Source organism: Ixodes scapularis, unplaced genomic scaffold, assembly GCF_016920785.2.
Source record: "Ixodes scapularis isolate PalLabHiFi unplaced genomic scaffold, ASM1692078v2 PGA_scaffold12__126_contigs__length_90152505, whole genome shotgun sequence".
Classification (NCBI taxonomy): domain Eukaryota; kingdom Metazoa; phylum Arthropoda; class Arachnida; order Ixodida; family Ixodidae; genus Ixodes; species Ixodes scapularis.
Genome location: NW_024609838.1, coordinates 25,767,698 through 25,783,353, shown reverse-complemented (window position 1 = coordinate 25,783,353; position 15,656 = coordinate 25,767,698). Strand labels below are relative to the sequence as shown.

Genomic DNA, 15,656 nt, shown 5'->3' with positions numbered 1-15,656 from the left:
AGTGGTTCCTGAAGACACAAGTATCCCCGCGGGCAGTTAGGAGCGAGCTGCGTTTCGGGTCAACACAATAGCCACTTTCAAAAACCCCTCCATGCAACACTGCGCGCGTTGCACGCTGGGAACCAGTTGGCCACGGAACAAAGTGGCTTGGTTTCGGTTTCGATCAGACAGGCGCCGTCTGTACTCCTGCAGCCAAGCACGAGAACTTCCCAGCCTGCATAACTTTTCTTCACGCGCATGCGAACGTGCTTGCACGACAGGGGCACCAGCAGGGACATGGCAATCCGTCGTTCTACATTTGCCTACCTTTGCCCGAGATCCGGAACATCGGGAACCACAAAAACAGTGCCAAGTGTTTCTGTCGGTATCTCTCGGCAACGCCTATTGTACGCTTGTAGGACGTCGCAGCAATGAAAACGCAAGCAGAGCGTTCCGTCACGACATGATGATCATGACAAAATTTGAAACTTAAGCCTGGTTCAGACAGTTGCATTTGACTGCGTTTGACTGCGTTGCGGCTGCGAGAAACCATGACATCCCTGCTGCTTATATCGCGTGCCAAGATGATTCTTTGAATTGGATTCCACGCTTCATACGAAGCACAGATGTGCCGGTGACCCCCGTTTTCGGTTCTCGACGCAACGCAGTCGAACGCAAGTGTCTGAACCGGCCTCAAGTGGCCAACTGGTACCCAGAATTTATTTCATGCCACCGTGCCTCCAGGGGTGCTTCGATTCGAGAAAAGGTCTATTGTTAAGGCTGCGAGTAAATATTTCTTTCCGCGAAGCTTGGGTCTTGTTCAAAAACAACGCCGATTCGGCTTTTTTTTTTATTACTTTTAACGCGATCGCGTCGAAAAATGTCCAGCGTCGGTGGCGTGACGAGGAAATCGTGGACGCGAAAATCCTGATTAGTCGATAGGGTCATGACGTCACAGCCTCATGACTTCGCGCAGGAAGTGATTGAAAACATGACATATCATGCGAATCAAAGGTCGCCGTATGTCTCAGATGATATCACTCGATGAGGCGATTCATTTGCCTTATAGAAACATTTGCAGAATTTTAGGCGGGATTCGAACCCACGGCCCTCCGGTTGCGAGCCAGACATGCTACTGACTAAGCCAAACAAAGTACTTTTTTTTATGCAAGGCAAGGTACGTTTGCACGGCTTATGAATGAGTGGCACTCTCTATGTTGATATGTTTCGCTGTCGCGTTCCACTCTTAAAGGGACACTGACTCCCGCCCCTCTCCCCCCCCCCCCCCCCCCCTCAAAAAAAAAATGTATATATATTTTTTTTTTGTTAGGCGATGCATTATGGATTAAGAAGGCTACCCAATCAATATTTTGATACAGCGTCACATATATATAATTTTAACAAAGAAAAAAACGCAACTCACCCAATCCGAAACTGAAACTAGACTGGGGAGGAGGAAGAGATATAGAGGAGGAGAGGAGTGACGGAAGTCACGTGACTGTGATACTTTCTCCACAAACAACGCATTTGCAGCTTTTTAGAAGCCCCCTAAAAACGGGTATCATAGTTTTTATATTTTAATATTGTGTGCGTGCCTTCGATGACCTACGACTTTGATTATATTTGGTGGTTGTGTCTAGACCTTAAAATACGGCCCGTGAAACTAGCTTGGGAGTTCATTCAAGAGGTGTTTCGGTATTTACGAGATAAAAGAAAAACACTCGTGATTGATCGAAGCTAAAAATTATCGCCTTCGATCATGTGGCAATCATAAAGGCGGGCAAGTGCGAGAAATTAAAACAACATTAAGAAAGAAAAATGCGTGCGCCGGGGAGGAAGGCAGATGTCCTTACCTTTCTCCCTTCGAGTGCACAGCTGTCTCGTGATTGACTTCGATGCTGTGACTGATTAAAAGGAGCCGTAGATTATCGTCCTTTGCCAAGGTGTGGAACGTCTTTACGACATCTACGAAAGGAAACACAAGCAGCTACGGAACAAAGACCGGCTCAGCATTGCAGAACACCTAGACAATGCGTGGCGTCTTTTATGGGTAGCGACAACCCCGAAGCATGACAAAGCACTTTGGAAGAAGAGCATGGCGTCCATCAATATGTCATCTCTTATCTAAGTATTAAAGCAAAAAAACCTATCGAAGGAAAGTGAGCTGTAAATCAATGTCACCACCGTTCCTGACTCACTGCAACGGTGCGTCCCTTTCGCCCTTTTTTTTTTTTAGCTTTTCACCGACTGGTTAAGCCTACTTGTTTTATGCTTTCAAAAGAAAAACCAAAAAACTATAGGTTTTTACGTTTGGTTTCACCTGACGGTGGACCGCTACAGACGCTACGTGACATGGGAGCCAATCCCACGCCATGGGGGTGTCACATGACCTTAGGGAAGAGCGCAGAGCGCGCACTCAAGTGATGTGTTCGCAGCACAAGATTGGTTGGGATTGCTGGTAGTGTCTGCGCTACGGTTCATCACAAGGTGAAACCAAATATAGACACACACGAAGGCGCCGATGCAACCCTGGATAGTAGCCAGGAGTCGAGACAGGAGGCGGCAGCGGTTTCGAGGAAAAGCACTGGACTGGGCCGAACTTTTTTTTTTTTATCCGATCTTTTTTTTTATGTTTGGACAAAGAAAAGGGGAAGGTGTTGAAGGATAAAATAAACTGTGAAAAGGGGGAACCGGTGAGGCGGAAAAGTTTGCGAGAGAAAGGCGGAGAGGTAAAATGAAAAAAAGGAAAGGGGGAAGAAAAGGAAGGGTAAAAGAAAACACAGGAAAAAAAAACAAGGGAACTTTAAGTAAAAAATGGGGTTGTAAAAAAAAAAAGCGCGGGTAAAATATGAAAACTGGGGAATAGAGAGGAATGGTAAAATAAAATATCGGGAAAATAAGGAACTAGAAAGAAAAAGGGGTGGTAAAAGAATACATGGAAAAACGAAAATTTCGCAGAGAGAAAAAGGAACGGCGAATGAAAACACGAGTAAAATATGAAAACTGGAGGAAATATGAAAACTTGGAAGAAAAGTGAATGGTAAAAAAGCATGGCAATATAAACTCAAAAAAGAAAAAAAAAGAAATAAAACAATAAAAAAAAGGGGAAGGGGTGAGAGAACCGCATTGTGGGGAAGGAGAAGTTGGGAAGTACAAAATAAAAACTGGAGAAGAAAAAGTTTAACGAATGGTCAGCTGAAAACGGGGAATCTAAGAACTAATAAGAAAAGCCGTGGCAAGGTGAAGAAAACCAAGCAGTGGGAGGGGAACAAAAAACAGTGAAATTGGGGAAAATAGGGAACTAGGGAACGCGAATGACAAGTACAGCGGGAAGAGCGACAAAGCTGGAATCCCGGGGAAACGAAAGAGAAAGCGAAATTGTAAAAGCTAGGGATCTAGGGAGGGAACGGGCTGGGCAAAATAGAAAAAGAAAACTAGGGAATAAAAAAAGATAACTGGGATAGAAAAAAAAAAGGAATTGGGGAAGTACGAGACTTGCGGCTCCTTTAAATTGGGCCGTCGGGACAGATCGTTTTCGATGACGACAAAAAAAAAATAGTAAACGTGGATGAGAGTAACGAACAACTGGTGACAGTCGTACATCTTTGAGAAAAGTAAATAAAGAGGCGAAAAAAAACTACAAGGGATAAAAAAAAAAAACAGATTGGCGAATTGGGGAAGAAGTGTGAGACACGGACGGACGCGCCTTCTTCATTTGAGGCGACCGTGTTCTTCTACCCCGATCCCGCCTTTCTGAAATGTATTTATTTGTTGTTTTTTCACTTGTTTTTTTAACGGCTGTGGGAATAAAGAAATTGTTCGAGATCGTGGCAATTGCAGGAAAGAAATGGAAAAAACAAGAGTCGAATGAAAAAAAGTAGTAAAAGTCGAAGCGTGCATAAAAGACGCGCGCGACTAATGGGGGCATAAAAGGGAAATGGTACAAAATGGCTATTACAAATACCGCGTGCTTCTGCCAAAGCTTCCAATAATCCATAAAAAAATGTTGCTCGAAATTAAAAAAAAAATCATGAGCCATTCCACTCTGTGAAAGTGAATGATCAGCGAAGCCACGACAGAGACGTGACACAGAATTTCGAACAAAGGTACGAACACATTTATGCACGGTCTTGATCGTTGCTGTTTGCCGCCAGCAGCAGCCGCCGCTGACATTCTCGTTGCCGTTCCCACCGTTGCTCTTCGTAGGCGCGTTGCTCTTCGGGAGTCTGGACTATACGCGTCCTCCGCCATTATGACGAGAGAAGTGAAGCTGAAAATGGAGAACGGCAACTTGTCTTTCTGGTTGTTTATATATATTCGCGTGGACGACTATCGCCGCCTCGAAGAGCCGGGGGAAACTAGACACGCGTACGGGAACCGTCACCCGGCAGAAAGTAGACACGCGCGACGGGACCGCCACCTTGGGAGAGCGGAAGAAAAGTAGGCACGCAAGCGCTTGGAACGACGACAAAGAGAGGGCGCTGCGAGTTTTTGTTGACGAACATGAAAAACCCACGGAACCCTAGCCATATACAGCTCCGCTGTAAAATAAACTCTTTGATGAAACAAAACGACCAGCCTGGCGGAACGCGAGGATTGCAAAAAACATACTAATTAGCAAAATAATTAACTTAAAAATTACTTATAAGTTTTTTATTAGTGAAAATAGACTTATAGTTCCACTGAGAAACTTGCTAAGCATCATCGAAAACCACTAAATCAACTCTTTTTAGAAAGATGTAAGACAGGGGCAGTGTTTTATGGCGCTCTACGAAAACGTTCAATTTGGACGCGTTTCTAGGTTTCGGTTCCTTATCGGAGCGCATCTCAGCGGCTGCGGTCCTGCTCCCCAGTGGCCGAGACGCGCAACACACAATACAATACAATACAATACAATACAAATTTGTAATATATTTGGCTTTGTACCCGTATAAGCCAATAAGGCTTCTGTGTGGGACGCGGCAGGTGACTAGCAACCAGAATTTGTACAGTTTCAACTCATTTTATGAGTTTAATCGAAGAAACAAATTATAAGAAAAGAAGCGGTTCATACACAGGTACACAATAGCAGGTGGAACGGGCCTCTATTAGGTACATACTGCTATTTCCTAATACTTCTCAAAGCCTTGTTTTAATAATCAATTAATAATCCTTATGTGCGCAAAGTTCCCTCCAACCTACGAAAGAGACAAGACGGTGATTTCGCGCCGCGACCACCGGGGAGCAGGACCGTGGGCGCAAAGATGCGCTCCCATAAAAAAACCGAAACCTAGAAACGCCTTTAAACTAAGCTTTTTTCTTTTTTTTTCTCACAGCGCCGTAAAAGGTCGTTTCTGCCTTATATATTTGTAAAAAAAAGTTGATTTAAAGGTTTTCAACAATGCTTAGGAAATTTCTCAAAGGAACCATATGTTCATTTGCACTAATTAAAAATGAATTAGTAAGGTTTAGTTAATCATCTTTGCTAATAATGTGTTTTTGCACTCCTTGACCTCCGCTAAGGCTTGTAGTTTGTTCGGCAAAGAGTTTCTATCTATCTCGACTAGCATATTTTTTTTTTCGGGATTTTAGAAAGCTTTCGCAAAAACACCCTGTATAAAGAGATTCACGTGTCGCCAAGAATACTGACTCCTGGAAGTACCATTATGAAATTAATAAAATAAAGAAGACGTTCGAAAGCGAAGCAAGGCCAAGTGACGCAAAACCAACGTCTCAGAACGAGCTACGTTTTCCGTTTCCGAGTTTTGATAGTTGACAGGCTAGAGTGGTTTCAACGCGGAAGCTCGCATTATTTCGATTTCGTGGTAAAACCATACACTATAATATGTAAGTTCTAATTTTATAGCTTTTTTTAACATTCCAAAAATCATCCTACTTGTATTAACTTGAAAAACCGTAGTACAAAGAAAAAATTTCAATTCATTTTTTTTGGTCGGAGATTTAGTAATTTAATTTATTATGTTGAATTAGGATATAACTGGGCGAATTCTAGACTGCTGTTATGGTATCAAGACGTTCACTTTTCAAACACAAGAAGCATTTTTTTTTTCTTTCTACAACCAAACCTTGGAAGAACAACTTTGTGCTGCGCATAAATCAAGCGTCAAACTTCCTTTTCTCGATGCGACAACGATCGATTATATGTGACCAGGTCTAACCTTACATGATAGTCACCATGACTCCCTCGCGAACCCATGCCAGTTATAAAACTCATTTGTTATTAGGAATAAAACACAAAAAAACTTGTTTACTTCGTCTCTGTCTCGATATTTTAAAGTATCCACTCCTAAGAATAGCCACCAAGCGCGCTTTGCTTCAAAAACTCGGCTGATGTTATCGGTCACTCTGGTTATGCCCAACGCCCTACAACGAAAACATTATACTCGATCAATCAACAAACTTCTGGATGTTCACGTTGTTTAGTGTCATGCTACAACTCAGAATGGTCATCTGTTAGCGTGAAGACGTGGCTCTGATGCCTCGCACAGGGTATGGAAAGCAACCTCGTACAGGGTGCCCTGCCCTATTCGGTGGTTACACTCTGGCTTATTTATTTTTTTTCGTGCGCAGTGATGTCATGGCTTATCGCGATAGCGCCTAGGTCCATCCAGCGTCCTCTTTGTACGACACTTGCGAGCAAATCATACGCTAAATCAAAACGCCAGGTCCGCGCCAGCGCATACAGTTACGGGTAAGCCCTCTAGGAACCTGCAAGTGGGCTTTCCCTTTCCAGGACTTTAATTAAGGAAAAGCATCCTTTACAGGGGCCCAATATTTCCTTACGGAGCGAACTAGCGCGTGAATGCCGACCCACATAGGGAATTAACGCGCGATTCAGTGGGCGCAATCACGGCATTTAGCCGTGATTGGTTTTTTTTTTTTTTTTCTTTTTTTTTTCACAGGACGGAACAGGGGAAGGTAACCAAACCAAAGGCGGCGCTTTTCGTCGGCGTTTGATGCAGTGTGGCCCAACCGCGCTTTTATGTAACAGGCAAAATGTAAACGACTGCTACATTATCGCCTTCCGCAGGGAGACAGAAATCACTGAACGTTAATCAGCAACGAAAGCTTAATTTGCTATCGCTTGTCTCAAAAATGTACCTTGCAATCGCGAGGTTGTTAACAAGTGCCGGCAAGAGGACGTCCGGGATCTCTGCTAAAAATCCTTCCTTTTATATATATATATATATATATATATATCAGTGTGTCGAACCGAAAAAAATACGGGTTCGGTTACGGTTCAGGTTCAGGTAAATTTATTTTGTTCCGGTTCAGTTCCGGTTCGATTAATTCGATCCGCGAACCGGTTCGCGAACCGGTTCGGGACGCTGAACCGGTTCGCGAACCGGTTTGGAAATTATAATTGACAAATTGCAACAACAAAATAAATTACAAATAAAACATCTGAAATCAGCACATACGAAACGGGATACATCGTAGTGTAAGGCTCAGGGATTTCTACCAGGAATGGTTTCTTTATGTGCACTCAAAGGTTACCTCACCGATGTTTACGCATTCGGACTTCATCCAATGGGGTCCGACGCAGTAGCTGTAAAATCCGCGACCTCCTTACAAACCCAATTACAAGTAGAACTCGCTAACTATCCCGCCACCTCGGCGTGTAAGCAATTGAAGGAACAGTGGGAAGAAAATACAGCTTTCTTTAATTGAAATAGCCTTTTTTCATTAAACAAGATACGGAATATGAAAAACACTTCACCGAACGCAACGCCAGAATGACGTAATAGGATAAATATTAAAATAGAAGAGTTCGCTGTCTCACAAATATGTTAGCTTCTAAGGGCCTATACGAAACCGGATGCATTATTATCAAACTCCACAGCCTTTTCTTTTCTCATTCCGATGGAAGCAAGCTTCAAGAACTCGCGCGTTCTAGAAACGTGTTATGAAATGAGCACGCAGCAGCATTTAGGATTTACGAGATTGTAGGAAAATGAAATCTTGTGACGCGATTTTTTTTTTTTTTTTTTTGCACAGCCTTCTAATTTTTTTTTTTCCATGCAAGCCGCGACCAGCGCAATACTGGTTCCTATGTCAAGATTCATGGATGCAGCGTTTGTCAAGATTCATGGATGCAGCATTTATATTCCTAAGACTGAGTGGAGAAGAAAAATATGTAAGCGAGGTGTGTGTCAGTTGACGGCACTTAAAAAACAAATGGCATTGATAGCACATTCATTGTCAACAGCGCGTGGCCGAACCGTTTTGACATGAGCCGGTAACCGTTATTTTTTTTCCGGTTCAGTTCCGGTTCGGGTTCATCGCGATAACAATATAACGGTTCGGGTTCAGTTCCGGAAAAAATACCGGTTCGGTTCCGGTTTTCGGTTCGGTTCGGTTCCGGTTCGACACCCTGATATATATATATTTTTTTTTCATATCGCCCGCTACCCCCATAGATGGTCTTTTCTTCTGTTTCAATCGTTCATCGCTCGTTGATTTCGTACAGTTCGCCCATAAACCGGCGAACGCGAAAAGCGAGCGCCCATTTCGGCGGTTGAATCAAGCCAGCCAGCCGGCCGCAAAGCTAAGCATAAGCCATTCCTCGAGCCAGTTCCGCTTGTCAACTCGGGTGCTGATTGGGCAGCACCGCGCCGCACGCTTTTGGATACGCCACGCCGAAATACGCCGGAGCGCCGAGATCTATCTCGGTCGGATCGCCGAATACGCGCGTATTTACGCCGACCTCGAAGAGTCGAGGAATTGCGCTCGTCTCGACGCCCTCTGTACGTCTGGATTACGTCCCCCGAAACGCCCGTAAATACGTCCAGAATACGCCCTCTGTGGTTGGGCCTTAAGGCGTATGACGCGAAGCGCAAACGATGGCGTGATGCGAAGTCCCTGTCCTCTAGGCGGTCGACTGACCCGCGTAATTCAAAACTTGTATTGTCGTACATAAAAAAAGCCCCTAGATTAGAGTTCTTTTTTTAGTAGGGACCCATTGAAGGAAGGAGGGGAAAAGGAAAAACTAACATTGCAGACGAAAAATCGAAATGAGAAAAAGCCGACCCAAAGAACGCAAGGACGACAGCGTCCGGTAATTAGAACGCTCAAAGGGAAGAAGAAAAAAAAAAGTGGACGATTTGTGGGGACCGCTGACAGGGAAACTATAAAAAAAGAAGTACACAGCACCGCGAAGACGTTAAAAAGGCCACTCAGAAAAGTCGCGAAGAACGGACAAACGAAGACGGATGATGGTACAGATCCGAGCACATTCTCAGAGCACATACAAGAAACAAACAAAAAAAAAACGGAACAAAAACAAGATATCTTGCAAGAGGGGAACAGATCGGAAAAATAAAGGAAAAAAAAAAAAAAAACGGAAGGGAAAGCGACTCTCGTGAACTCTCGCACATTCATTCTCGTCGTCGGACGTTGCGTGTCGTCTGCTCTTGCTGCCCTCGTCTGCTTTACTGCAAGAATACTGTGCGTCTTACTTTTATATACATATATATATATATATATATGCCTCGTTTTCTAGCTTGAGGAATACGAAGCCGTTTGGCTTTCTTCTAGCTGCCAGGTCTGCTAACTCTAAGAATGCTCCATCGCCGGCATGCTCATTGTTTTGTTCCAGCGCGTTCTTCTACTTGATCTGGGAACACTGTGTTGTCTGCTTGTTTCTTTTTCGTCTACCGACCCGTGGAGAAACCCGTCGTCTGCTTTTTTTTCTCCCGGTGAAGAAAAACAAAGTGGAAGGGAACAGAACCAAGTTCGGTGCACCCGAGCAACGTTTCCGATTTTGGTGCCGATCTCGGGAAGACCATCCCATTTATCAGCGAGGTTCGGACCCCAAATTGAAGGGAACCGAAACCTCCGAGCTCAATGGTGCAAGTAACTGCACCAAGTCACGAAGACCATCGCTAGCTTACATCGTCCGTTAGGCTTAGCAAGACTCCTGGTATCTTTGTCTGTTTTCCAGACTTGAGAAGAGAAGTTATGTTCCTCGGAAACTCCCCCTATCCTTTTTCCGTTCCTCTCTCTCTCTTGGGGGTACGATGGATGGGTGGCTAGGGATCGAGTTCAGAGAAGGTATTTATCCACGTTCCAAACTTTCTACAACAAAAAGTAAAATAAAATAAAACAACAAATGGCGCGCATTTGCGATAACCAGTAACTGCGTAGCTCCTATCCTATCGGGAACGTGATGAATGGTCTTGGCGTCGAAACGGCGCGTACAACTTTTCCCTAAACAGCCAAGCTCTTTCCCCATGATCGGGAATCCCAAAACAACAAAACTATTCGGGGCCAAACAAAGAAAAACAATAATATCCGAACTTACCGGTTGTATAAAAACAGAAGCGTACATTCATTCTGCATCAACGGCCTCTCGAATCAAAGTAAACAAAGCCGCGCAAGAAAAGAAAGAGCAGTTAGTGCGTAGGTAACAGCTTTAAGGATGACGTACGTCCTGCGGCACATCGTTATTCTCTAGCAGAATGAAAAAACGTTCTATGTGTGAGCTTATGCGGGGGTTGTGCAGATATATGTTTCTCGGCACGTACGCACAATGAAGAACTTTTGAACGACCCCGTCGTTTCCCAAGCGGCTCAAATTGCTTTCCACATTGACGCATTGTTATCTAAAAAAGAAAAAAAAAAAGGAGGGAAAAGGTGGCGACGCGACCGCCAGCCCGGGATCTTTCCCTATAAAGTATGTGGTGCCACGTGTATCTATGCCGGAACAGTTTGCGCACGTATGACTACTTGAACGGAAACTCGAGCCGGTCGATAAGCGTAGAGAACGGCGAGGCTTTGACGTCCATGCGCTCGCTCGGGACAGATGCGTCTCGAGACGCGCCTTTTGTGTGTTTCTCCCGCCCTGTAATCCAATAAGACGATGCTCCAAACACGGTTTGTTAAACTTGCTGTTTGTTTCCTTAAAAAAGAGGGGAAAAAAACGAGAACGGAAAATGTTTGGAATTTAAGGAGGTATGTTGCGGCGTTCCGAACGTGAGCTAGGTTCAAAGTGTCGGGTTACAGTTTAACAAAAAAAAAAAAAAAAAAAATGTTTTTTTTTTTTTTTGTGTGTGTTTTTTACGATGTCGGTTCGATAGTTTGGGCCATCTATGAAAGGACTAGGAAATGGATTGTAGGAACTCCACCGTCTTCTGAAGCAAACAAACAAACAAACAAGTAAAAAAAAAGCTTCAAGACTATGGCAAAAAAATCTTTGAGAGTAGCCTTCACCGACGCATGAAAACTAAAAAAACTGGTCACTAAAAACACGTTAACAAAACATTCCGTACCGAAAAAAAAAAAAAAAAGCTGTGTCGGTGTTACGCGGATGACGAAAGTTGGTTTTCCTGTGGCGTCGTGTGACCTGGTCTTTAGCAACAGCGATACACGTAAACAAACATGGCTAGAATAAAGCGTTTTATACCTGAACCTCTTTGTGAGCGCAGCTCCTAACTCTGTTTCTCGACGTCTCCTCCCACGCAGACGCAGTTGGAGCTCCTCCACGCAGCAGTAGCGCTCTACTCCACCTGTCTGCCGGGGCACAACCAGAGTCCTCAGGCCCTGTACAGGACCCTCTGTGCCGAGGGCGCCAGGACAGTGCTCCTCCTCAGGGACGCCTCGGGTACGAACGAGCCTACAATCTCCAACTCGAAGCTTTTGTTTCGGGGAGGATGGATAGGTAGATACGCACGAATCCTCTGAATCGGGCGGCAGTTCGCGCCACCTAGCGAAAGGTTCTACTCTCGACAATTCGCTAAATCTCCGATATTTCGGATTTAAAGGAGAATCGTAAAGAAAAGAAAATTCCATATCGCTGCTAAGCTTACGTCTCATTCATTTAGCGTTCTTCACAAAACGAAAGTTACGATTCGTGCGACGGCGGTGCTTCTTCGCCCTACGGACAGCGACAAAGAAAAAGAATAATGGCGCTTTATTCTTCCTTCGGTGTATGATACCACCAGCCCCGATAACTTTTGCCTGGAGACCTCCGATTTTTCTCCGTTTATTTTTTTTCCCGTCATTGCCTTTCGAGCCCGAAGCCTCCGCTCAATCGTTGTCGCCTTGGGGCAACTGCACGAATCTCTGACGTCACGTTCCTCCACTCTGGTCTTCTAATATTAATTTGAGTTCTTTTTTCTGCATTTGTACGCGATTTGGAAAAGAATAATGTTTTGGACGGCAAAATATTGGAAGAATATTCCAACGCTTAGCTCTAAAATCACTCTTTCTTTTTTCAAACGTGACAAAAACACTTTACGTGTTCACGATAGATGGTGACGTTTATTGGTAAGAAAAGGAAGACCATAAAATCGATGCTTACGGAAATCTAATAAAAATAAATCAAAATTACGTGTATATTTTGGCTTTCCCACAGTGTCACACCGGGTACAGCCGCCTCCGGTACATAAACCGTACCTGCCACGATAACCGAACATAATCTACTCAACCCCGTCGCTTGCCAAGGGGGGGGGGGGGGGGGGGGGGGGGGCGAGTTCTCCGGCACATTTACGATCAACCTTTATCATCCTCGTCTTCGTGTCCTGAGCAGCGTGTCCTTATTTTATTCGGGAAGGGCCGTGGTAAGACCGAGAAATTTCAAAACTCGCTCCAACGCGAACCGTTTTTTTTTTTTTTTTTTTTTCATATAAACCGTATCTTTTTGCTGGATATTAGGGAAGCTATAGGAGGAAGAGGTTCGACGTTCACTGGTTCGCTAGGACGTGACTGCGCTTCCCGATCGGCGTGAAATTGAACGCGGATGAAACGAAGTCTTACCGTGAGTCAAAACTTCCGAAACGTGATATATACGGGTGAGCGCAAAAGTTTAGTAAACGATGGCAATAATAAAAATAAAAAAGAATGCCTGAAGGTGAAATATGAGTAGACCAGCCTCGTTTTTTTAGAGAAAGGAAAGGAATGCAGTTTTTGTTGCAGCTTCGTAAAAGCAAACGTTAAAAAAAAAGGTTTAAAAAAAAAGCTAAGCATTAAAACGTGACTGTCCCAAACCGTTCTTTATACGCTTTGTTTTATGGAGATTTCAGTTTTATTATTCCGGCATCTAAGGTCAACTGGGAAACAAAGTCATTTACTTACGTCGTGATGTCCAATATACATAGCAAAGAAGTTGGCTTTTCCAGCTCATAGCGGCTCCCAGCAGCGACTGTTTCAAGCTGCTTCGTAGGCAAGTAGCCCAGAAAGCGGAAGTACGATAAATGTATATATACAAATATCTCTTTTTGTTTGGTGTGTGTGTGTGTGTGTGTGGGGGGGGGGGGGGGGCATTAAGGTAGAATGGCCATAAAATATTACATACGCCACGCCATCAGGCTAGTAGTGAGAGGCCAACGTTTATGCCACGTTTTCATATTGATCGAAACCGTCGTCGCGTTTGCTAACAAGTAGCGGGTGACAACAATAATAAACCCTGGAGAAGGGGAACAAGGGAGACAGGAGACAAACACAAATCTCCAAGCACAGCCATTTATCATTAGGCGCGTTCAATTTACCCACACCCCCTGCACCGGTGCAGAAGTGCAGCTTCGAGCGCATTCGATTTGAGGGAGGAGCCCTGAGGGTCTGTACCGCTCTGTTCGATTTGCAAAAGTGTAGCACCATTTCTACACCTGGCGTACACTTTTTGCACTCGCTCGTATTGGCGGTGTAGGCGAGTGCCTCATAGCAGACGACGATAGCAGACGACAGCGCGAGGAGGAAGTGCATTTTTATTCGATTGGGCAAAGCAGCGGAACTGCACCAGCGACACGCCGGCAGGACCAGTCCTATACCGGAAATACACGGACCCTGCCCTACCCCTACACTTTTTCTGCACATTCTTCTAAATCGAACGCGCCCAATGTCCTTGTCCTTATCCTTATCGTCATTCTTGTCCAGTTCGCTTTCACTTTCGCATTAATTGCGTTATCGTCATAGCAGATGATGTTGGTTTGCTGTCTTTTTAATGTAATCCGTGATCAATGACATTATTCACTCGAAATGTTTGGGAAGACGTACTTGATAAAGAAGAAAAGAAAAATGTAAACCTCATTCGAAAGCTAACACGCTTTAAAAAAAAAAAATGTTTTGCTCTGATTACAAGTTAGCAAAAGGCAAGATATCCTTCCATTGTTCCTTTTTTATTTTACCCGTCGATTTTTCTGGCCATTAAATGAGCAACTACCGATTTCGGAGAACGCTAGAATTTTGCGCAATCACGCGTAATGATCCGACTAGTATTTTTTTCCAAACAACGATAAGCATATCTCTATTCCGCTTACAGAATGAAGAGCAAAAAACGTTCAGTGGGCTTTCTTATCGACTCCAATATCCAATTTCCGGACGCTTCGGTAGTTGCGGTTTCAGTGCAAGGCCGGAAAGCCGCCCCTCGCGAAGTCGACTTCACGCAAGACCCGATAAAACGCACGCGACTTATGAACAGTGTTGCTCGACCACTATCCCGAAACTTTCAAACTTTGGGAAACAAATTATTAAAAAAAAAAGTTGTGTATTTTATATTTTATAAAATGACCATTTAGGTTTACACAATATAAAACCAGGCGATATATTCTTATTAGACTCGTTTTCATAACACCGCCCTTGTGCCTGCTTCACAAGACGTAACTTTAGCGAACCTCCGAGCTTCCCAGTTGATTCAGGTCATGCTAAAATTAACTGATTTAGGAGCTTTCGATGACGCTCAACAAGTCTTTTATTAAAACCATTTGTTCATTTTCTTTAATACAACATTAGTTAGTAAGCTCAAGATAATTATTTTGCTCATTAGTATATTTGTTTTTTGCCAACCCTGGCGCGCGCCATGGCCGGTTGTTTGTTCCCAAAAATAGTTTCTTATTCTTTTTTTTTTCTCAAGAACCCTATTGTTACGGATGTTTGGAAGCATTCGCAGAAGAACCTTGTGTAGTTTTAATGATTTTAGGTAGTTCCTTAATCCGAGACAATAAAACAACAAACCAAACAAATGTTGCTCTTTCCCTCCGCGAAATGGCGTCAGCTCGCTTTCCAATTTTCGCGCATGCGCACGAAAGTCGAACTTCTCGTAAGGAGTTCGAAAAAGTCGAAGTAAGGAGTTCGAAAAAGTCGAACCTGTTCGAACTCGAACCCGCCAGGTTCGCGACATATTCCTCAGCCAGGCAGCGCTGCGATCTCGCATAGACTTTCAAATTTGAGGGATGGGGCGATAGCGCGGCGTCCGCGGCCGCCATCAGCAAGTCAATTGGGCATTCTCCCGCAGATGAGCCTTCAGTCCACCCGCGCGATACCTCAAGACATGGCACATCACTCAGTTTATCTCTTAAAACTACCAGCGGCGTTGTTTTTTTTTTAATTTTTTTTTTATTTATTTTGTGAAATCGGAAGAATCACGATGTCAGTTTATATTTCAAGTTTTGAAATAACTTAAAGTGCGATGGCGTTAGGATGAGTCTAGGAAGCCACATTGTCTCAAGTTTGGCAAGGAACGCATAAAAATACAAGAAGCGGAGATAGACGTTTCTTTTCTGAAACTATGAGATCAAGCATCTTTACGTAAAAGTATGTTTGACTCGCTTCTTTTAAACGGGCACCTTCTTTCCCCATTAGGCGAGTAAAACAACAGATGTGTAAATAAACAAAGATTCCGGCTCTATGCTTTAAGAACGGGAAGTGTTTATGCTCTAAAAAACAAATAATCGAATTTAAAAA

The 15,656-nt window shown here is 43.9% G+C and overlaps 1 protein-coding gene across 1 annotated transcript in view; it reads left to right on the top strand.

Annotated features, from left to right (window-relative positions):
• Positions 1 to 15,656, top strand: part of LOC8036892 — a 113,593-nt gene that overhangs the window by 81,955 nt on the left and 15,982 nt on the right. The window contains exon 2 of the mRNA XM_029994430.4: positions 11,442 to 11,580. Coding sequence (XP_029850290.2) covers positions 11,442 to 11,580 — 139 coding nt within the window. The remainder of the gene's footprint in view (positions 1 to 11,441; positions 11,581 to 15,656) is intronic.